This window comes from Vidua chalybeata, chromosome 4 (assembly GCF_026979565.1).
Source record: "Vidua chalybeata isolate OUT-0048 chromosome 4, bVidCha1 merged haplotype, whole genome shotgun sequence".
In the NCBI taxonomy this organism is placed as follows: domain Eukaryota; kingdom Metazoa; phylum Chordata; class Aves; order Passeriformes; family Viduidae; genus Vidua; species Vidua chalybeata.
The window spans coordinates 72,010,671-72,032,294 of record NC_071533.1 but is presented as its reverse complement, the minus strand read 5'-3'; the positions used below and the strand labels follow the sequence as shown (position 1 = coordinate 72,032,294).

General features: G+C 54.5%; 2 protein-coding genes and 1 long non-coding RNA gene across 4 annotated transcripts in view; 2 read left to right on the top strand and 1 right to left on the bottom strand.

Annotated features, from left to right (window-relative positions):
* EXOC6B (exocyst complex component 6B) overlaps positions 1-21,624 on the top strand; it is a 332,472-nt gene that overhangs the window by 167,944 nt on the left and 142,904 nt on the right. The window lies entirely within an intron of this gene.
* Positions 5,745-8,461, bottom strand: LOC128787657 (translation initiation factor IF-2-like). Its single transcript, XM_053941960.1, has 2 exons — positions 8,263-8,461; positions 5,745-6,798 (listed from the first exon to the last, which is right to left on the bottom strand). The coding sequence occupies exons 1-2, from the start codon at positions 8,449-8,451 to the stop codon at positions 6,373-6,375; spliced, it is 615 nt and encodes a 204-aa protein (XP_053797935.1). The 5' UTR covers positions 8,452-8,461; the 3' UTR covers positions 5,745-6,372.
* On the top strand, positions 8,490-9,532 carry LOC128787660 (uncharacterized). The gene is made up of 2 exons (XR_008430778.1): positions 8,490-8,916; positions 9,313-9,532. It is a non-coding gene; the product is annotated as an uncharacterized LOC128787660 (long non-coding RNA).

Genomic DNA, 21,624 nt, shown 5'->3' with positions numbered 1-21,624 from the left:
CCTGCACTGGAATAATTTTAATTCCTCTCACAGCTGCTGGTGCTGCCTGCCCAAATCCTCCTTTTCCTGCTCTTTCGGGGTGGGATTGGGAAGGGGGGGTGGCTCCCACTCCCTCCCCACCCTCTCAGGGGCTCACCAAAAATATTTGTGCTTTGCAGAGGGGGCAAAACAATTGAAGTTCTCCTTTGGGACCCACAGCTCCAGCAATGAGAGCCACCCAGCCCTGCCTTTCAGATGAAACCAAACCTTTTTTCCCTTTGTAGCACCACTTGTTCCTTTTGTTCCACAGCGCAACACAAACCCCACCATGGAAACTCTGTGGTTCTTCTGTTTCAGAGCTGGGGCTTGTCGAGTTTTCCTTGAGAACACGAAAACTTTTTTTTTTATTTTTTTTTTTTTTTTTTTTTTTTTTTTGGAAAGGAGCGGGTCACACAGTGGGAAAAAAAAAAAAAAAATCTCCCTCTCTGGTGACTCCTTGTTCATCTCAGGCACTTTGCAGCCTGTCCCGTGGCCGTGTCCTGGCATTTCTCAGCGTCTGGTGCCTGGTGCCTGGAGATAGCTGTAAACAGAGCTCTGAGATCATAGGGGAAGGCTGGGGGGAGCCACTTTGTGCACGGCATTGATAAGGCCACAGGAAAAGCCATTAGAGCGGGCCGGTGTCAGTGACCTGTGATAACCACCCTGTCCTACGTGCTAATGGAGCCTGGCCCGCGCCGGGCCCTGGTGGCAGCAGATTGAACTTTGGGAATTGTCACAGCGCTCTTTTAACCCCCTGACCTCCTTTTTTTTTTTTATTATTATTATTTCTTTTTTTTTTTTTTTTTTTTTCCCTCCCCCGGGAGAAAAGCGCTTGGCTTCGATCAAAGCGGCGGCGGAGAAATCAGTGTTGGTGTCGGGGGCCGGCCTGATAGGATCACAGGGCTTGAAATATTCCCCTTGGAAAACAGACGTGGAAAATCGGGGGGGGGAAAAAATAAAAAACCCACCCTGACTCAGGGAGGTTTTCCTGCAATAGCCCGGATGCAGACTCCTCCTCAGCTGAGGGGACGGGGAGCAGCAGAGCGTTCCCAGGGCTGGGAATATCCTGGGGGTTTGGATTTAGGGCTGCTTTCATCCCCTCAATCCCATCCCGCTCTCAGAGGGCAGCCCTGTTTGCCCCGACTGGGGGAAATGGATGGAATGTGTTTGGTGTTCATGGGATCACTCCCTGGGGAGGGACCTCGAGGGGGTTTCTGGTCTGACCTCCTGGAATGAGGGAGAGGTGGGATATTGGGAGAGAATTCCTGGCTGGCAGGGTGGGGAGGGGCTGGGCTGGAATTCCCAGATTTGCTGTGGCTGCCCCTGGATCCCTGGCAGTGCCCAAGGCCAGGTTGGACACTGGGCTTGGATCCACCTGGGACACTGGGAGCTGTCCCTTGGAATGGGATGGGATTTAAGGTCCCTCCCAACCCAACCCATTCCAGGATTCTGGAGCCCCTCTGCTCTGGGAGAGCTGGGAATGTTCCCCTGGAGAAGGGAAAAATCCAGGGAATGCTCAGAGTCCCTGAAGGGGCTCCAGGAGAGCTGGAGAGGGACTGGGGACAAGGGACAGAGGGACAGGAGGCAGGGAATGGCTCCCACTGGGAAAGGGGAGATTGGGCTGGGATCTTTTGAAGGAATTGCTGGCTGGGAGGGTGGGGAGGGGCTGGGCTGGAATTCCCAGATTTGCTGTGGCTCTCCCTGGATCCCTGGCAGTGCCCAAGGCCAGGTTGGACACTGGGCTTGGATCCACCTGGGACTGGAGCAGCTGTCCCTGCCCATGGATGGGGCTGGATGAGCTCTCAGGTCCCTTCCCACCCAAACCATTCCATGATTCCATGGAAGCAGCTCTGAGATCAGCCCAGGCTGTTCAGGGCTTTATCCCATCTTGTGTTAAAAACCTCCAAGACTCCAGAACCTCTCTGAGAACTTGTCCTGCCCTGTCCTTGTCCCTTGTGCTGGCACTGCTGGGGCAGCTCCAGTGCTGGGACAGCTCTGGAGAGCCCTGGAGGGGCTGGAGCGTGGCCAGGGCAGGGAACGGAGCTGGGAAAGGGCTGGAGAATTCCTGAGGGAGCTGGGAAGGGGCTGGAGAGTTCCTGAGGGAGCTGGGAAGGGGCTGGGGAGTTCCTGAGGGAGCTGGGAAGGGGCTGGGGAGTTCCTGAGGGAGCTGGGAAGGGGCTGGAGAGTTCCTGAGGGAGCTGGGAAGGGGCTGGAGAGTTCCTGAGGGAGCTGGGAAGGGGCTGGAGAGTTCCTGAGGGAGCTGGGAAGGGGCTGGAGAGTTCCTGAGGGAGCTGGGAATGGGCTGGAGAGTTCCTGAGGGAGCTGGGAAGGGGCTGGAGAGTTCCTGAGGGAGCTGGGAAGGGGCTGGAGAATTCCTGAGGGAGCTGGGAAGGGGCTCAGCCTGGAGCAAAGGAGGCTCAGGGGGGACCTTGTGGCTCTGCACAGCTCCTGCCAGGAGGGGACAGCCGGGGGGTCGGGCTGGGAACAGGGAACAGGGACAGGAGGAGAGGGAACGGCCTCAGGGGAGCCTCGGGGTGGGCACTGGGGAAATTCCTCCTGGAAAGCTCTTGGAAGTGCCCAGGGCAGGGGTGGCGTCCCCACTCCTGGCGGGATTTCACAGCCCTGTGGATGTGGCACTTGGGGACATGGGGCAGTGGTGGCCCTGGCTGTGTGGGGATGGTCAGACCCAATGACCTTAAAGACCTTTTCTGATCTTTTCCAATCATTCCATGATCCTGGGACTTTCCCCTTTTGGTTGGAATCACTGAGGAGCTCCTGGAAGTCCCCCTGTGGCTCCTCCAGGTCGCTGCCAGCGGAGCGGAGCCGGACGTGTCCCCGAGGTCACCAGCTCCATTTGGGGTGACTCCCTGAACTCCTTGATCCCAACCCTCTGGAGCTGACCCCCCCCACTAATTATTTATTTATCCAGCTGTGCCGCATCCCTACAGGCACGTCCACGTTTAGGTTCGGGAATATTGTGGAAAAGAAATATTTTAAGAATTAAAAGAATTAAATGCTGGCTAAGGTTAGGGACACCCTCTGCTTTCCCTCTGCATCCCCAAATCCTGCTGTGCCAGCACATCATTGGCATAACTCCTGCTTAAATATGTCCTGGTTCTCCCCACTCCCCTTCTCCTCCATTCTCCTGGAATTCTGTCTGAGGAGGACTCAGCTCAGGGACTGAAAGTTCTGGAATTTCTCCCATCATTTTTTTCAACCTTTACTGCACCATTCACCTTTCCCCACTCATTTCCAAGGACTTTTTGCAGGCATTTTAGCCACTCTGGAGCTGCTGGATGCAGGGAGCTCCAAGGCAATGGGGATTTTGTTGGGAATGTTCACCTTGTTCAGGGTCCAGCTGAACCACTCTCAATTCCAGCCCCGCTCCTCGCATTGTGCAGGCGTGGGAAGGCTCTTCCCAAGATTTGCTGTTTCCGGGCTTTGGGGCTCAGGAGGGTCCCAGGAATGTTTGGAAAACGCCTCAGCTGCCCCAGAGGACTCTGTGGTGGTGTCCAGAAGGGAGATATCTCAAAAAAAAACAAGTGATAGGGGTGGAAGTGAAGTGATTTGGAAGGAATTTCCCTGGAGAACGTTCGTGTTCTAAGGTAAAACTCAGTTTAGCACAAAGGGAAGTGGTGAATTCCCACTCTTTTCTCATCCTCTGGATGTGGATTCCAACCATAACGGAATGGTTTGGGTTGAAGGGACCTTCAATCCCATCTAATCCCAGTGGCAGGGGCACCCAATTCAGATTGGAACAGCTCGTGGAAAAGTTGGTCCAAGTCTAAATTTGCTGAATTTGGAGTAAAATCAGGAATCTCCGAGCCTTTTCCATGTAAATTTTGAGGCTCTCCAAGGCTGGAGGCTGCCCAGCCTCTCAGCTCCAACATTTGACCACCCTCTGTGGAATTTTTTTCCCATTTCATTGATTTTGATTCCTCCTTTTGCATTTTGTCCCTTGCTCTGGTTTGCCGAGCGTTTCCAAGAGGATCCTGGATCCATCTGTTCTGGAATCTGGGATTGGATGTGCTTCCTCAGCCTTCTCCCTCCTCTCCTTCCCCAGCTGCCCCAGTCCCGCTGGACTGATGCTGGTATTCCACATTTAGGGCTTATTTTGGCTCCTAAAAATGAACCAAAGTCTCTCTCTGTGCCACTCCTTGGGGACATTGGAAGACCCAAATCCGACACTGGGGAGCAGTTCCAGTTTTTCCTGATTATCCCTGAAATTTGAGGTCTTGCCCATAGTGGCGTTGGCTCCAGCTGTGGGAATCATGGAAAAATGACAGGAATAGAGCACGGAGGGAAGGAAAGCTGGGAGGGTTCTGTCCCTCTGCATGGGAAACGAGGATGTGTCAGCCAGGAACTCCGAGATTGCAAGGAGAGCCTTTAGATCATCAAATCATGGAATTGTTGAAGTTGGAAAAGCCCTCTGAGGTCACCCAGTCCAGCCCTGCCAGGGCCACCGCGGTCCCATGTCCCCAAGTGCCACATCCACAGGGCTTGGAGATCCCTGCAGGGCTGGACAGCCTTTTCCATGAGGAATTTCCCCAAATTTCCATCCTAAACCTCCCCTGGCACAGCTTGAGGCCGCTTCCATTCTCCTGCTGTTCCCTGGGAGCAGATCCTGACCCTCCCTGGCTGTCCCCTCCTGCCAGGGACTTGTGCAGAGCCACAGGGTCCCCCCTGAACCTCTTCTCCAGGCTGAGCACTCCTGGAAGATCCTTGGGCTCAGCTCAGCTGAGCTCAGCCTATCCCTGAACCTCCATCCATAAAGAAACCCCGGGGGATTCTCCTGTGCAGCCCAGAAACTCCAGCCTTTATTTTATTTTTTGGGAGGGGGTTTGTGGGGGCCTCTGGAGCTGTAAATCCCTGTTCCATCCCTCTCCAGCAGGGCTCGGAGCCCAGCTGCAGCCGCTCTTTTCCTGCTCTTTATGTTTCTCATCCTAAAGCCCTATAAGCACCGGGAGCTGGGAAATGATTCCCATCCTGTTTGCAATAAATCCCTGGTTTTATGAAGGGTCCCGAAGCCGGCTGGACACGAATTCTCCACGTGTTTACAAATATTTGTGCAGGAAAAAAAGGGTGAGCAACGTCCAGGACGGGCTTCTGACGCATATTCCCCCCTGTTTCAGTCCTTTGTTCAGGAAAACCTGGAAGCCAGGCTGGATCTGCACAATGAACAAACGCTGCCGTCGCATTCCGGGAGCGGCCGGAGCAGCGGGAATGGGAGAAACTCCCACAAAAAAAAAAAAAAAGGGGTTTCGGGGTCGTGTTGTGTGGAAAGGGATGGGAAAGCTCCGAAATCGCTGTACACAAAGGTTGGGGATGTTCCCAAGGGCGGCGCTGCCCTCGGAGAGGGTTTTCCGTGGATCCTTTGGAATCCACGGGGTTTGGCTGTGGAGAAAAGCAGCTCTTTTATGGTTTGAAGGTGGGAGCTGGAGGTCTGGGGGACTTCTGATCTTCGGGTTTCACCTTTTTGTGGGGGCTGAATCATCTCCTCGCAGCCTCGGCGTGGCCCACGGGGGCTGTGTGGGGAGCAGGGATTTGGCTCTTCCCTTAAATCCCCTCTCCTGACTCCGTCTTGCCCCGGCTGTGGTTGTGGTGTGGGATTGAAACCCCACGGAATCCTTCAGGATACGAACTTGTTGGGAAAACCAGAGGCTTGAAAAGCTGCTCCTGTTGCATCTTGTCATGGTTTCAGGTATTAACCAAAGGACAAGGGCGGATCTGTGTAAAAGCTCTTTATTGGGATGCTCCAGGACGTGTTTTCCACAGGTGTTGGGTGGGAAGGTTCATCTTAGTTTTGTTTCTAGACCCTGGAAGCGCTCACAGCCAGGTTGGACGGGGCTTGGAGGAACTTTGGGTAATGGAAGGTGTCCCTGCCCACGGCAGGCAGTGGAACTGGGTGGTTTCCAAGGTTCCTTCCAGGCCAAGCCATTCCGTGGTCCCTGGAGCACATCCAGAAGCTCCATAGGGAAGGTGTCCCCCTCCTCACAGCACCACGGACCAAGGTTGGAGGGAAGCTCTGGAGATCACCATGTCCAGCTCCCCACGGAGCTACAGGAGCTTCTCGGGTCCACATCCCGTTGGGATGGAGCTCCGCAGCTTCTCTGGGCAGCCTGTCCCAGTGGTGGGTCATCCTCACGGGGAAAAGGGCTTTTCCTGGGAATTCCCGTGGGAATTCCTGTATTTCAGCTTGTCCTGAGCAGGGTCTGGCTCTGCCTTCTCAGCTTCCCCTTTGGTGCCTGTCCCTCAGAGTGGTGGAGGTGTCCAGGGAGGGGCTGGACGTGGCCCTGGCGGCCGTGGTGGAGTTTGGTCCGGTTGGACTCGATGATCTCAGGGGCCTTTTCCACCCTAATTCTTCTCACGCTCCTGGAACTCCCAGAATCCATCCAGCTCTTCCTGCAGCTCGGCCACGACCTCGGCTCTGCTGGCGAAGGTGCTCTCCAGCCACTCCAGGGTCCGCTGGTGCCTGGAGATCCCCCCCAGCTGCCTCAGCCCGGCCTCGGTCAGCCGGGCCACCCTGACCCTGCACTGGGCCGGCTCCGTGCTGTCCCCAGGGTCCCCTGCCTGGCCCCGCGTGGCCGTGGCCATCCCCGGGCTGTCCTGGCCGCTGGGGACACGCGGGCGGTGGCCGCTGGCCGGGGCCCTGCTCCGGCCAGGAGCGGTCAGGGGCGCTGCCAGCGCAGGGGGCAGCGGCCGGTGGCCGGTGCCGGGGTCGCGCGCGGGCCGGGCAGGCGCTGTCACCTCCTGGGCCGGCCTGGCGTGGGGCACGGCCACCTGCAGGGGACAGAGGGCGAGTGAGGGTGGCCCTGGCTGCCGTCGCCTGGGGAAGGCGTTCGGTGCCATCTCCAGGGGTCTCCCAAGGGCTCCGTGGTGGCTCCCAGCGTCCCACGGGCTCTCCGGGCTGGGTGGCCCTGGCAGCCTCATCCCACGGGGGGACTGGCCCTGGTGCCCTGGATGTGCCACCTTCAGCTGTCCCTGTCCCACCTGTGGTTTGTTCCTGTGTCCCACCTGTACCTGTGTCTCACCTTTACCTGCCAGTGTCCCACCTGCCATTCCCTGTGTCCCATCTCCAGTTGTTCTCCATGTCCCACCTGCCATTCCCTGTGTCCCATCTCCAGTTGTTCCCCACATCCCACCTGCCATTCCCTGTGTCCCATCTCCGGTTGTTCTCCATGTCCCACCTGCCATTCCCTGTGTCCCATCTCTGGTTGTTCCCCACATCCCACCTGTGGTTGTTTCCCTGTGTCCCATCTCCAGTTGTTCTCCATGTCCCACCTGCCATTCCCTGTGTCCCATCTCCAGTTGTTCTCCATGTCCCACCTGCCATTCCCTGTGTCCCATCTCCAGTTGTTCCCCACATCCCACCTGCCATTCCCTGTGTCCCATCTCCGGTTGTTCTCCATGTCCCACCTGCCATTCCCTGTGTCCCATCTCTGGTTGTTCCCCGTGTCCCACCTGTGTTTTTTTCCCTGTGTCCCATCTCCAGTTGTTCTCCATGTCCCACCTGTGTTTTTTTCCCTGTGTCCCATCTCCAGTTGTTCTCCATGTCCCACCTGTGTTTTTTTCCCTGTGTCCCATCTCCGGTTGTTCCCTGTGTCCCACCTGTGGTTTTTTCCCTGTGTCCCTTCTCCAGTTGTTCCCTGTGTCCCACCTGTGGTTGTTTCCCTGTGTCCCATCTCCAGTTGTTCCCCACATCCCACCTGTGGTTTTTTCCCTGTGTCCCATCTCCGGTTGTTCCCCGTGTCCCACCTGTGGTTTTTTCCCTGTGTCCCATCTCTGGTTGTTCCCTGTGTCCCACCTGCGGTTCCCATGTCCCACTTGTGGCTCCCTGTGTCCCACTTCTTTTGTTCCCTGTGTCCCACCTGTACCTGTGTCCCACCTTTACCTCCCTGTGTCCCACCTGTGGTTGTTTCCTCGTGCCCCATCTCCGTCTGCTGTGTCCCACTTGTTATTCCCAGTGTCCCACCTGCAGTTCCCTATATCCCACGTGTGGCTCTCTATGTCCCACCTGAAATTCCCTATATGTCCCCACTTGTCATTCCCTGTGTCCCATCTCTTTTTTTTTTTTTTCCTGTGTCTCACCTGTGGTTTGTTCCCTGTGTCCCACCTGTCATTCCCTGTGTCCCACCTGCAGGTAGGAGCTGTGGGGAGCAGTCCTTGGCCCATCCCATCCCATCCCAACCCATCCCATCCCTGTCCCCCATCCCTCCCTGTGTCCCCTCCTGTCCCCTCCCTCACCTGGCCCCTCCTCTGGCGGGTCGCCTGCCCCTTCTTGGGCTGGGATTTGGGATTTGCTTTCTCCGCCATCTCCGTGATCCTGAGCCTCAGAGGGCTTGGGGGATCCTCTGGGGGATCCCGGGAAGTGCGGCCTCCTGAGGGAGGGGCGTTCCTGGCAGTGTCCCCAAGGTCACAAAGGGCTCTGGGCATGGCACGGCCCCGTGTCACAAAGGGCCCTGGGACACCGCGACAGCCAGGGACTGTCTGGGTCCAGCTGGAGCTGGTTGGAGCTGGATGGAACTCATTGGAATTGCTTGGAATTGGTTGGGACAAGCCCAGGGGCAGCCAGAGCTGCTCTGGGCACCCTGTGCCAGGGCTTTCCCCTCTCCCAGCCAGGAATTCCTTGCCAAGATCCCAGCCCAATCTCCCCTTTCCCACTGGGAGCCATTCCCTGGCTCCTGTCCCTCTGTCCCTTGTCCCCAGTCCCTCTCCAGCTCTCCTGGAGCCCCTTCAGGGGCTCTGAGCATTCCCTGGATTTTTCGCTTCTCCAGGGGAACATTCCCAGCTCTCCCAGCCTGGCTCCAGCCCTGGAGCAGCTCCGGGGCCTCCTCTGGGCTCTCTCCAGCAGCTCCACGTCCTCCTGCTGTTGGCCCCAGGGCTGGGGCAGCTCTGCAGGTGGGCACAGGGACACAATTCCCACCTTTCCTTTGGGATCAGCCCTGGGCTGGGGTGGGGGTCTGGGCTGGGCCATTCCAGCCTCATCCAGAACATCCCAAATCCCTCTCCCAGGGCTGCTCCCCATCCCTTCTTTCTCCTCCCAGCCTGGATTTGTGCTGGCATTGCCCTGACCCTGGTGCCAGGCCTCCCACTTGGTTTTTTGACCTTCCTGACGTTCCCACTGTCCCGCCTGTCCGGGTCTTTCTGGATGTCCTATCCCTTCCAGAGCCCTCTCATTCCTTGGCCATTCCCCTCCCAACTTCCAGGATGTGCTTTCCGCTGCCCAGGGTGTGACCTGTGCGGCTCTGTGGGCTCCACAGCATCCCTTTATCTGGAATTTTCTGTTTGGATCAGTTTTTACAGATTATTGCCTCAAAAAGGGGCACAACCCGAGCTGGAGAAGGGCCGCTAGGACCTGACTTCTGTCCCGGTACAGAGGGTGCAGCTCAAGCTGGGTGTGCTCGGAACAGGAGGTTTATTTACGAGTTTATCCTGTTTTTATTTCTCCCTGCTCCCTGAGCGTTCCCCCCTTGTTCTGCCAGGGGAGAACACAATAATAAAGATGCAAATGTGATTTTTTCCAACCCAAACATTTAGCGGCGGAGCTGTGGGAGTGAGCTGAGGCTCCTGCCTGGGACAGGAGGAAAACAAAGGGCTTTGACCTCACATCATCCCATGGAAACTTCTCCATTTCGGGATCTTTTCAGTTCTCAGGGAGCCTAAACCCCACAGCACTGTGGAAAAAAGGAGGGATTTGCTGCAGGTTGTGTTCTCTTCCTTACATTTTCCTTCCTCCTCCCTCCGGACCTGCCCTTCATCCTCCTCAAGGACTCATCCTGCTTTTCCCCTAATTGGAGGTTATTTTTTTTTGCCCCTCATGGATGGGAGCCCTGACCAGAGATGATAACTCTGGGGGTTGGATCCTCCCTTGCCAGGCTGGTGAGCAATTCCCAGCGCTCCCTTCCCTCCTTCCCGGAGCCTGCACATGGAGCTTTCCCCACCAGCAGTGTCCTCCAGGGCTTTTCCACACGGTGGCCTCGCCTGGAGACCCTGTGGGGCTCGTCCTGAATCTGTTTGTTTCCCTGGCAGCTCGTTCCTGATAAAGTTTTAATGGATTTTTAAATTTATCATGAAACAGGCGCGGGGTCGGCATCACGCTCCGCTCGTTTTTACACCGGGAAGTGTCGGGGTGGGATTTTCCTTGGGGAGGGAGAGGTGGAGGAGAAAGACACATCCAGGTGCGTTCAGCCTTGCAGGGCTCCTGGGATGGCAGGAGACCCAAAACCCAACGTGAAAACGTTGGGTGCTGCTGCTGGCGATAACGAGGAAATCTCTGTCGACACCATCACTCTTGTGACTTCTCCAAAGCCTGGCTCCGGCAGGGGAGGGAGAGGCCGGAGCGGGAACGGCTCCGCGGAGTTTTCCAGATGAAAAACACAGGCTACTTGTTCAGCCCGTGGAGTTTAGGTCAGCTGGAGTTATGGGAAACAGATGATGGCCGGTGCCGGGCCGGGCTCTGACAGATCCCCCATTGTTGAGCGCCGGGATCCTCCGGAGCGGTGCCGGGCACGGGGCTCGGCCGGGCCCAGCCTCCCCCCGGAGCTGCAGGAGGGGCTGGAGCTCCAGATCCAAGGATTTGGGTCCCCTGGGAGGATTGCACTGAGGGAAAGGCCGGGTGAAAGAACACGGGAGGTTTCTGCTCTAGGGATTCCATCGCGGCTCCCGGGAATGCCTGGGGGGAAGTTCCCTGGGAACAGCTTGGGTCTTGTGTGGGGAAGGTGTTTTTGAGGGGTGCTGGAGTCATGGAATGGGTCGGGTAGGAAGGGCCTTAAATCCCATCCCCATCCCCATCCATGGCAGGGACAGCTCCCACTGTCCCAGGTGGAGCCAAGCCCCAGTGTCCAACCTGGCCTTGGGCACTGCCAGGGATCCAGGGGCAGCCACAGCAAATCTGGGAATTCCAGCCCAGCCCCTCCCCACCCTCCCAGCCAGCAATTCCTTGCCAAGATCCCAGCCCAATCTCCCCTTTCCCAGTGGGAGCCATTCCCTGCCTCCTGTCCCTCTGTCCCTTGTCCCCAGTCCCTCTCCAGCTCTCCTGGAACCCCTTTAGGAAGCTGCTATCACCCTTTTTAGGATCTGTCTGGAATCAGTGCCCCTTTCCTTGGGAATCTCTTGGCCTCTGGAATGCAGGGGCTTAATCCTGGGTAACCCCAAGCAGGATCAGCGAGGGGCTGAGCTTTTCTGTCATTGCAGCGTCTGAAAGGTTCAACCTCCCCTGGGCAGCCCAGGAGCTCCTTGCCCTTTCCTCATCAGGATTTTAGGCCCAGCTCATTCCCATTGGGAAATCTGGGATCAGGGAGAGCTGCTCAGGGTGGGACAGGTGGATCTGGGGATGCTCAGGTTGCCGGGAGGTTTTCAGCAGGAATGAAGGTGATGTGGAAAAGCCTCTTTGTGGCAGGAGAAGGGCTCTGGGTCTGTCCTTGGAGAAGTGGCAGGAGAAGGCTCTGGAACATTCCTTGGAGCAGTGACAGAAGGCTCTGGAACATTCCTTGGAGCAGTGACAGAAGGCTCTGGAACATTCCTTGGAACAGGGACAGAAGGCTCTGGAATGTTCCTTGGAGCATGGACAGGAGAAGGCCCTGGAACGTTCCTTGGAGCAGAGACAGGAGAAGGCTCTGGAACATTCCTTGGAGTAGTGACAAAAGGCTCTGGAACATTCCTTGGAGCAGGGACAGAAGGCTCTGGAACATTCCTTGGAGCAGGGACAGAAGGCTCTGGAACATTCCTTGGAGCAGGGACAGAAGGCTCTGGAACATTCCTTGGAGCAGTGGCAGAAGGCTCTGGAACATTCCTTGGAGCAGGGACAGGAGAAGGCTCTGGAACATTCCTTGGAGCAGGGACAGAAGGCTCTGGAACATTCCTTGGAGCAGGGACAGAAGGCTCTGGAACATTCCTTGGAGCAGGGACAGAAGGCTCTGGAACATTCCTTGGAGCAGTGGCAGAAGGCTCTGGAACATTCCTTGGAGCAGTGGCAGGGGCTGTTCCATTTGGGAAGGGCCGGATCTGTGCCTGGTCCTGCTCATCTCCATGAACTCTGGACACATCCACCGTTGCTTGATGGTTTTTTCCCAGCTGAAAACAAAATCCACGCCACGGAAAACCGGGCAAAGGAGCGGATCTTTGGCTGGTCCCCAGTTCCCTGCCCTGCCAGGGACCCTCCGCTGGCTGCTGCCCCTCACGGATAACCCGCGGGCTCTGGATCTTGGGAGAAGCTTTGTTCCTGTGCTTTTCCTGCCCTCTGGAGCAGCAGTGGCTTGTCGGGATGTCCAGGACATCCCTCTGGCTGGCTCCAGACCCTGGCACCAAGTCAAAAACACCTGAGGCTTCCATTTCAGCCCTTGGAAAAGCTGCCAGTGCTGTGTGAGGAATTACAAGCCACGAGGGTTTGAGTGGTGTGATATTTGAACCAGCACAGGGTGGAAAAGTAAAATTTTGGGGTTTTTAAGATAAGGGGTTCAGGGGACAAGATGGAGGGATTTGGGTGTGTCCTGACCCTTCTTAGTTTTCTTGTCCTCATCACGTCAAGTGATGGTGACACTTTTCTGTTGGTTTCAGGCAGAGATTCACAGTCTAACACGGGTGATGGGAATTGGTAATAAATTGTAAACACACACACACACACGTAGTTTTGAGTATATGAGGTGGGGGCCGCCCAGGACTCGAGGGCAGATGGCCACGGCCTCCTTGCTGGGCAGAGCCGGGCAGGTCAGAGAGAGAATGTTTAGACAGAAGAAAGAAACAACCTTGAAAACACAATCAGACACATTCCAGGCTCCTCCTTCGGCTGCCGGGCTGGGGGAACGAGGACTTTCACACTGCTGGGGTCTGCTCAGCTGACCCTGACAGCGGCTGGGAGAGCTGGAGCTGTCACCCCGGAGAGGTTTCGTGTCCCTCTGGCCTGGCCCAGCTCTTCCCGAGCCCTTCCTCCCTCCAGCCGTTCAAAAGGGAAAGTTGGAACATCCCAAAAGGCCCCCGAGGGAAATCCTGGGGAGGATTGGAGCTGTTCTGTTCCTGCTGGATGAACAAACCTCTCTGGATTCCGGAGAACTGGGGTGATACATCCAAACTCCATGTTTTAAAGGATGGCCACGTGTCCGGTGTTGATCCAAGCAAAAGCTGTCTTTAACTGGGATGAAGGGATGGGAAATCCATCTTGGATTGGGCAGCACTCCTGGCTTGGGCTAACTTGAGGAAAAGCTCTTCTGGCTGAGCGGAAGAACAAAAGGAACAATCCAGACTGAACCCCTGCCCTTGTTAATGAACTGAGCAGCACCAAGGACATGGAATTTCCTTCCTGATATTCCAGGGAAAACACATCCCTGTTCACACTGGAACCTCTGAAATGGCACTGAAATGGAATTTGCATCTTGGATTGCTCGGAAGATCTGCTGTGGCCACTGGTGTGTCATGTTAGAACTTCCCTCAGCCTGAAAATCCCCAAAATTCCCTGCGCTTGGAGCTTTGTGCCTCCACACAGACACTTCCCTTGCAGCTGGGATGCCACAGCTTGGCCTGGATTGGGACAGACCAGGTCAGAAAATAGGGAATGGTGTCAATCTGTGCTCCCAGGGTGAGGGGAGCAGCCTCAGGCTGGAATATTGGGAAGAATTCCCCCATGGAATGGGTGGTCAGGCATTGGAACTGCCCAGGGAGGTTTGGAGTCCTCATCCCTGGAGGGATTTAAAATCCATATGGATGTGGCACTTGGGGACAGGGGTGGGGATGGTTGGATTTGATGATCTCAGAAGGCTTTTCCAACCTTAGTGATTCCATGATCCCAGAAGAGGCTGGAATCTGGGATTCCAGCCAGCAGAGTCTCCTGTTCCAGGGTGTTCCTTGTGCCCTGAGGACGAGGAGCATTCATTCCCATCTGCTCCACCAGCAGGGCTCTGCTGTGTCCAGGAGTTCTGCCTTTCCTTGGAGAGCTTCTCTCCTTCTTCCTTCCCAGAAAATGCTCTGCCCTGGGATCCTGGAGGTCCTGGATCTGTCGTGTCTCCTCCCAGTTCTGCTCTCAGAGGTGGAAAACTTCCTCCCGGAAGCTCATCCTTGGTTTTTCCAGAGGTTAAATTCTTAGGAGGGAAAGGGACTGGAAGGGACAACTGCTGTCCCTTCTCTCTGTGCAGAGCTCCCTGGAATCTGTGGGGCACTGGAAGAAAGGGAGATGGGAGAAATTCTTGGAATCAGGAAAAAGGGAAATGGGAGAAATTCTTGGAACCAGGAAAAAGAGAAACGGGAGAAATTCTTGGAATCAGGAAAAAGGGAAATGGGAGAAGTTCTTGGAACCAGGAAAAAGGGAAATGGGAGAAGATCTTGGAATCAGGAAAAAGGGAAACGGGAGAAATTCTTGGAATCAGGGAAAAGGGAAATGGGAGAAGGTCTTGGAACCAGGAAAAAGGGAAATGGGAGAAATTCTTGGAATCAGGAAAAAGGGAAATGGGAGAAGTTCTTGGAACCAGGAAAAAGGGAAATGGGAGAAGATCTTGGAATCAGGAAAAAGGGAAACGGGAGAAATTCTTGGAATCAGGGAAAAGGGAAATGGGAGAAGGTCTTGGAACCAGGAAAAAGGGAAATGGGAGAAATTCTTGGAACTAGGAAAAAGGGAAATGGGAGAAGTTCTTGGAACCAGGAAAAAGGGAAATGGGAGAAGATCTTGGAATCAGGAAAAAGGGAAACGGGATAAATTCTTGGAATCAGGGAAAAGGGAAATGGGAGAAATTCTTGGAACCAGGAAAAAGGGAAATGGGAGAAGATCTTGGAACCAGGAAAAAGAGAAATGGGAGAAGTTCTTGGAATCAGGAAAAAGGGAAATGGGAGAAGTTCTTGGAACCAGGAAAAAGGGAAATGGGAGAAGTTCTTGGAACCAGGAAAAAGGGAAATGGGAGAAGATCTTGGAACCAGGAAAAAGGGAAATGGGAGAAATTCTTGGAATCAGGAAAAAGGGAAATGGGAGAAGTTCTTGGAACCAGGAAAAAGGGAAATGGGAGAAGATCTTGGAATCAGGAAAAAGGGAAACGGGAGAAATTCTTGGAATCAGGGAAAAGGGAAATGGGAGAAATTCTTGGAACCAGGAAAAAGAGAAATGGGGGAAATTCTTGGAACTAGGAAAAAGGGAAATGGGAGAAGATCTTGGAACCAGGAAAAAGAGAAACGGGAGAAGTTGTTGGAACCAGGTCTGCTGAGTGTGATGTCACTTTAAAAATTCCATGGAAGGTCGGATGGACAGGAGCATCCCTGTGTTTCAGGCACGGAGATCCCGATCCTGATGTTCTCTCTGTCTCCATCCATGAAATTCCTGCTGGGCTGGAGCGTGGAGCATCCATTCTCCATCCCACCCTCCCCCTCTGCTGGTGCTTGGGAAGGGATCAGGCTCTGGATGGGTGGAATTCCTTCCAGAGCTGCGTTCTGGGGTCTGCCAGGGCCCCACAAAGTCTCTGCTGACTCCAAAATTTGCTTTTTTGGGGACACAGGGAGACCTGCGGCCCAGCCAGGGCCGAGCTGCCAATCCCTCTGTGTCCTGCAGTTTCCAGTTTTCCACGGGCTCCCTCTGGCTTTGAAGATCAGAGCACCTGAGCTGGAGATTTTTGGGGTTATCCAGGGTGTGTGTGTGTGTGGGGGGGGGAGCCCCAGATTTGGGGCTGGTTTGCAGCTTTTTGGGGCTTTAACTCCTCTGAAGCACAGCGAGCCACTGATTCCAGCTCTGCTGCACTAACGGGATTTTTGTAAGGAGAATATGGAATTCAGAGGGTTGTTTTCATCACCACGGAGTCCTGGAATGGTTTGGGATGGAAGGGACCTTAAATCCCATCCAGTTCCACGGGCAGGGACACCTCCCTCTATCCCAGCTGGATCCAAGCCCAGTGTCCAGCCCGGCCTTGGGCACTGCCAGGGATCCAGGGGCAGCCACAGCAAATCTGGGAATTCCAGCCCAGCCCCTCCCCACCCTCCCAGCCAGGAATTCCTTGCCAAGATCCCAGCCCAATCTCCCCTTTCCCAGTGGGAGCCATTCCCTGGCTCCTGTCCCTCTGTCCCTTGTCCCCAGTCCCTCTCCAGCTCTCCTGGAGCCCCTTCAGGGACTCTGAGGATTCCCTGGATTTTCCCTTCTCCAGGGGAACATTCCCAGCTCTCCCAGCCTGGCTCCAGCCCTGGAGCAGCTCCGGGTTCTCCTCTGGGCTCTCTCCAGCAGCTCCACGTGCTCCTGCTGTTGGCCCCAGGGCTGGGGCAGCTCTGCAGGTGGGCACAGGGACACAATTCCCACCTTTCCTTCGGGATCAGCCCAGGGCTGCTTGGATCCATTCCCGTGGTTTTCCAGGACTCCCAGCCTGTTCTGCTCCTGCCCCTGTTCTCCCTGGGCTGGTGACAAAGTTCTTGTGGGCACCAGAAGTTTACACAGCGCAGGAACCTTTGGATAAACCTATGGAACAAAACCCATCCGTGGCTATTCCAACTTACCTGTGGATTGGGGCATCCTCACTCCAGGATTTGCTGGGAACAATGCTGGAAAAGCTGGAATTCCCTGTCCAGGCCATTGCTGTGTTATTTTTCAGCAGCACCTGGGCTGGTGCTGGCTCTGCCGGGTGTTCCTGCCGGGACAATCGGGAATTTATGGATTTGTGCTGTGGGCAGGGCAGGGGGTGGCTCCTGACGGCTCCTGGGCACCCTCTGCTCTGCCTCAGAGGCCTCCTGGCTTTGTCTGGTAGAGAAATTCCATTTTCTGCTCTGGATTTTCAGTGAAATGAGGTTCAAACAGTTGTTTGCAGAGCCGGGGCTGCTGCTTGTTGCATCCTGGGAATGTTTGGCTTTCCCAGTTTTATCCAGGTGGGTGAATGGGAATGAGCTGGAAGCACTGGTGGCATTTGGAAAAAGGTTTCTATCCCAAAGTGAGGAATTGAAAGGCACTTTATTCCCAGATAAAGTGGGAATAAAGTGCCTTCCATGTCTTTTTTCCCCTGCAGTGCCAAGGAATAGAAATCCCTATTTATTTATTTTTAATATTTGTTTTCAAGAGTGGAGCAACTCTCGATTCCATCCTTGGAGCCCTGCTTGGACCTTGGGATCAGAACTGCTCCAGGGGTGTCTGCTCTGGAATTTGGAGACAGGACCTTTCCACCAGCCTCAACAGGCAGTTCTGGCAATTTGATTTCCTCCAGGCTTTCTTTTTTCCCTCAAATCCTCAATTCCCTGGTTTTCCATCATGCTGCCAGTGGCAGTTTTCTGTCACGGGTGGCTTTGTCCTGCAAAAAACAGGAGAAACCCTGATCATGTCCAAAATTTGTTTTTCTACTCTTGGTCCCCACATTCCAGCTGTTGCTTTCATGGCGATTCCCTGGAAAGAAGGGAAAAATCCCATTTTTTTTCCCTCTCCTCTACAGCAGCAGGTCAGAAGGAGCATGGGACGGGGAGCTGGGGAACATCAGGATCTCTCTGAATTCCTTGGATTTAAGTGAGGAGAGTGGATTCCTCCCCTCCATATCACACAGGCTGTAAAAACATCCCATTTCTCAGCAAATTGGAGTTTCCTGCTTTTGGGAAAAGTGGAGCATCTGGAAAGGGGACTGAAGTGGGAGGAATCCTGGAATGGTTTGGGTTGGAAGGGATCTCAACTCCAGCCTTCCCATCCCTCGGATCCATCCGAGCCCTTTGCATCCCTGGTTTGGGATGGAAACTCCTCCTTTGCTGTCCCGACCCTGGCTCAGAGGTTGGGTTAATTAACGCTTAATTAGGAGCTGGGAAGGTTCTGGCAGGACCTGGCTGCTCCCAAATCCCTTTGGGAAGGCATTGCATGGATTGACGCTGGATTCCCAAAGCCAGGCTCGTTCCTCAGGCTGTTTTCCCTCTTCCAACGCTGCTCCCTAATCAGATTTGTCAGGATCCGTGGGGAAAGGACGGGACAGGGATGGGACAGGGACAGGGATGGGACAGGGACAGGGACACTGCAGGGCCACGCTCCGGGGCCACACCAACACAAACACAGCTCCCCTGGCCGAGGAGCCGAGCCCTGGCACCCCTCAGCACCTGTCCCAGGTGTGGGGCGATCCCAAAACTCCGGGATACCCCAAACCCCCCGTGCCTTGCCTCATCCCTGCCCCGCTCTCCCAATTTCCCCCCAATTTCCCAATTTCCACGGGATGTGCTGCCGGGCTCCAACATTAGAGGGCATCTCCTCCTCACGCTTTCATTCCTTATTTATTTTTGGTGTGTTTTGTTTTACTGCAGTTGGGGCCTGTCCTTAAAAAGCCAGGAGAGCCTTTTCCCTGCTGTGCAGAGCAGCCAGATGGGAAGTGCAATATCCCGCTGCCCCTCATTACCGGGCCCTTGGAAAAGCTCCCCCCTTGCCACATGTGACCATATTAAAGTGGCCTTTGCAGCGTTTCCCCCCATATAAAACTGTCTTCACTCCTGCGGCCCAGGAGTTAAAAGGGAACTCCAGCTGCAGGCAGGAGGCTGAAATTAAAGGCTTTGCCCTGGACTAAATGGAAAATGGATATTGCTTCCCATATCCAGGCCTGGGAACAATGGGGCTGCGGGGTAATGGCCTGCTTTGCTGGGAGGAAGGAGCAGAGAGGAAGGGGGAAAAGGGGGAATCTCACCTTTTTCCCTCGTGGTTAACTCTTCCATGGCCGGTGGGGAGTGGGAGAAGCTGAGCCAGGAGCCTGGGCCGAGCGGTGCCTTTTGCAGCAGAGCTGAGGCAAAGCATCTTCCCCTGGAGAAAATGGGGTTTGAAACCTTTACCCCTGGAGAAAATGGGGCTTGAAACCATTCCCCCTGGAGAAAATGGGGTTTGAAACCATTCCCCCTGGAGAAAATGGGGTTTGAAACCATTCCCCCTGGAGAAAATGGGGTTTGAAACCATTCCTCCAGAGAGAATGGGGTGTGAAACCATTCCCTCTGGAGAGAACAGGGTTTGAAACCATTCCTCCCAGAGAAAATGGGCTTTGAAACCATTCCCCCTGGAGAAAATGGGGTTTGAAACAATTCCACCAAGAGAAAATGGGGTTTGAAACCATTCCCTCTGGAGAGAACAGGGTTTGAAACCATTCCCCCCAAGAGAAAATGGGCTTTGAAACCTTTACCCCTGGAGAGAAAATGGGGTTTGAAACCTTTACCCCTGGAGAGAAAATGGGGTTTGAAACCATTCCCCTCAGAGAGAACAGGGTTTGAAACCATTCCCCCCAGAGAAAATGGGGTTTGAAACCTTTACCCCTGGAGAGAAAATGGAGTTTGAAACCTTTACCCCTGGAGAGAAAATGGGGTTTGAAACCATTCCCCTCAGAGAGAACAGGGTTTGAAACCATTCCCCCCCCAGAGAAAATGGGGTTTGAAACCTTTACCCCTGGAGAGAAAATGGGGTTTGAAACCATTCCCCCCAGAGAAAATGGGGTTTGAAACCTTTACCCCTGGAGAAAATGGGATTTGAAGCCATTCCCCCCAGAGAAAATGGGGTTTGAAACCTTTACCCCTGGAGAAAATGGGATTTGAAGCCATTCCCCCCAGAGAAAATGGGGTTTGAAACCTTTACCCCTGGAGAAAATGGGATTTGAAGCCATTCCCCCCAGAGAAAATGGGGTTTGAAACCATTCCCCGTGGGGTTTAAAACCATTCCCCCTGGAGAGAGCAGGGTTTGAAACCATTCCCTGACACATTGGTGTCCGTGTGCTCCCTGTTTTCCCTGTGCTCCTTGTCCATGTGTTCCCGAGCAGGCCTGGCCAGGAGCTCGGGCTCAGTGGGTCTGGAGAAGTCATTGGATCTGTTGGATCCAGATTCCAAACTTTTTTTTTTTTCCCCCTCTTGCTTTTTCTTTGTAAATTTTTGTTACTTTTGAAGTTTGCTTTAAATGAATTTAGCCAAGCCCAGGATGGGAGAGAGGGAAGGGAGAGTTGGATTTTCCAGGTGAGGTTTCTGAGGCCCTGCCTGGTTTTTGGTTATTTCATGGAATGAGCTGGCTTAAAAGGGACCTTAAATCCCATCCAGTGCCACTCCCACTGTCCCAGGCTGCTCCAAGCCCTGGCCAACTTCTGGGATGGGGAGCCACAACTTCTGCTGACCCCTGGAGACTCCTTTCCTTTGGGATCACCTTTGCTTGGCCTCCTTCCTCTTCACCAGATCCCAGAGGATTTAGTTTTAAGTGCGTGACTCTGAGCCCATTAAATCAGGAGGGAACCAAGCCCTGAAATACCCGAAATGCAAAATTCCCCCTGAAACTTGGGATTTACTGCTTAAAGAGGGAGCTGCTGCTTTTTCCAGGACACAGGTGGAGGTCAGGGCTGGGTGGAGGAGACCCAGCCACTCTCTCTTCCCCCCACGCAATTCCTGCTCCACTTCATCTCCGTGTTTTCGGTATCGAGGGGGTGTTTACAGTCAACAAGCAGGAGCCTCCTTTTTGATCCCAGCTTTCCCTGGCGAGCACCTGCGAGCGCGTCCATGCGCTCCGTGAGATTTTGCTGGGAATATTTACGTTTTCCAAGCGGAGCATCTGCTCGGGGGTCGGACTCTTTGTGCCTCGTTAGTGGCTACCGGGCTTCTCTTATCTGCACAGATCTCCGGGGCATGTCAGGATGATTTTTTTCTGAGCTGCTTTTCTTGGCAGCTCTTCCCCTCACGGGTGGGAAGCTGTTTTGGTGAAGTGCTGGACCCTGAAAAAACCCTGCCTGTTTCAGGGTGAAACATTTGAATTTCGGGGTGAAAAAGCAGTGGTTTGTAAGGTTTTAAAGCTCCTGTGCTGCTTGTGGTACCACGTGTCCCATCCAAGCTGCTGCGCTGAGCTGTTGAGCAATTGGGGTTGGGTTTGGGGTATTTCCATGGAATTCCAGGGTTATGAGTGGGGAGTAGGGATGGGATCCAGGTTGGACTGAGTGGGTTTTTAGCATGAATGTGGTGTTTGGCACTTGCAGGCAAATTAAAATGGAGCCCTGAGCTGGGGCTGTCTCAGGCAGGTGAGGGTGACACAGCCCAGGGCTCTGCTGATGGTGTGAGGGGAAGGAAATCCTGATTTTTACTGGAAGGAGACTGGAATTGCCTAAACCGTGAGAGAAGCCCCTCAGAAATGGTATTTTGCCCCCAGATCTGGCCTTTCCTCCTCCCAGAACATGGGAGAGGGTTGGTGGTCGGGGCACTTGGAGCCCAGGCTGGGAGATGAGTGCTGTGTGGGATACTCAGAGGCTCCAGAGCAGCCTGGGGTGGAGGGATGGGGCCACCATCTCCCAGGATGGGGCCACCTGGCCGGGAAGGGACCTCAGGAGGGCTCCAATCCAACCTCCTGCCTGGAGCTGGGAGATCAGGACAGGTTTCTTAGGGATTTGTCCAGCCTGGCCTGGAAGGGTTCCAAGGATGGATTCTGGAATCCAGCTTTGTGATTTTTTTTTTTTTTTTCTGCTGCTTCGTGGAATCAGGGGATATTCTGAGTTGGAAGGGACTCACAAGGATCCAGCTCTGGAGGGAAGCATCCAGGGATCAAAACCCACAGCTTGGTGCTACCAGCACCCTGCTCCAACCAATCTCAGCGTTTTTTATTGTTCTCCTTGTGGAAAAAGTTCCTGTCTACCCAAAATTCCCATCTTTATCCACAGAGGAACTCCCAAACCACTGGTCCCCAGTTTGTGAGGGGTTCAG

Excerpts from the sequence above, each read along its gene's own strand:
- LOC128787657 (XM_053941960.1), bottom strand. The coding sequence starts at position 8,451 with ATGCCCAGAGCCCTTTGTGACCTTGGGGACACTGCCAGGAACGCCCCT. Across the intron at positions 6,799-8,262 it reads CCCGCCAGAGGAGGGGCCAG|GTGGCCGTGCCCCACGCCAG; the intron begins GTGAGGGAGGGG and ends TGTCCCCTGCAG.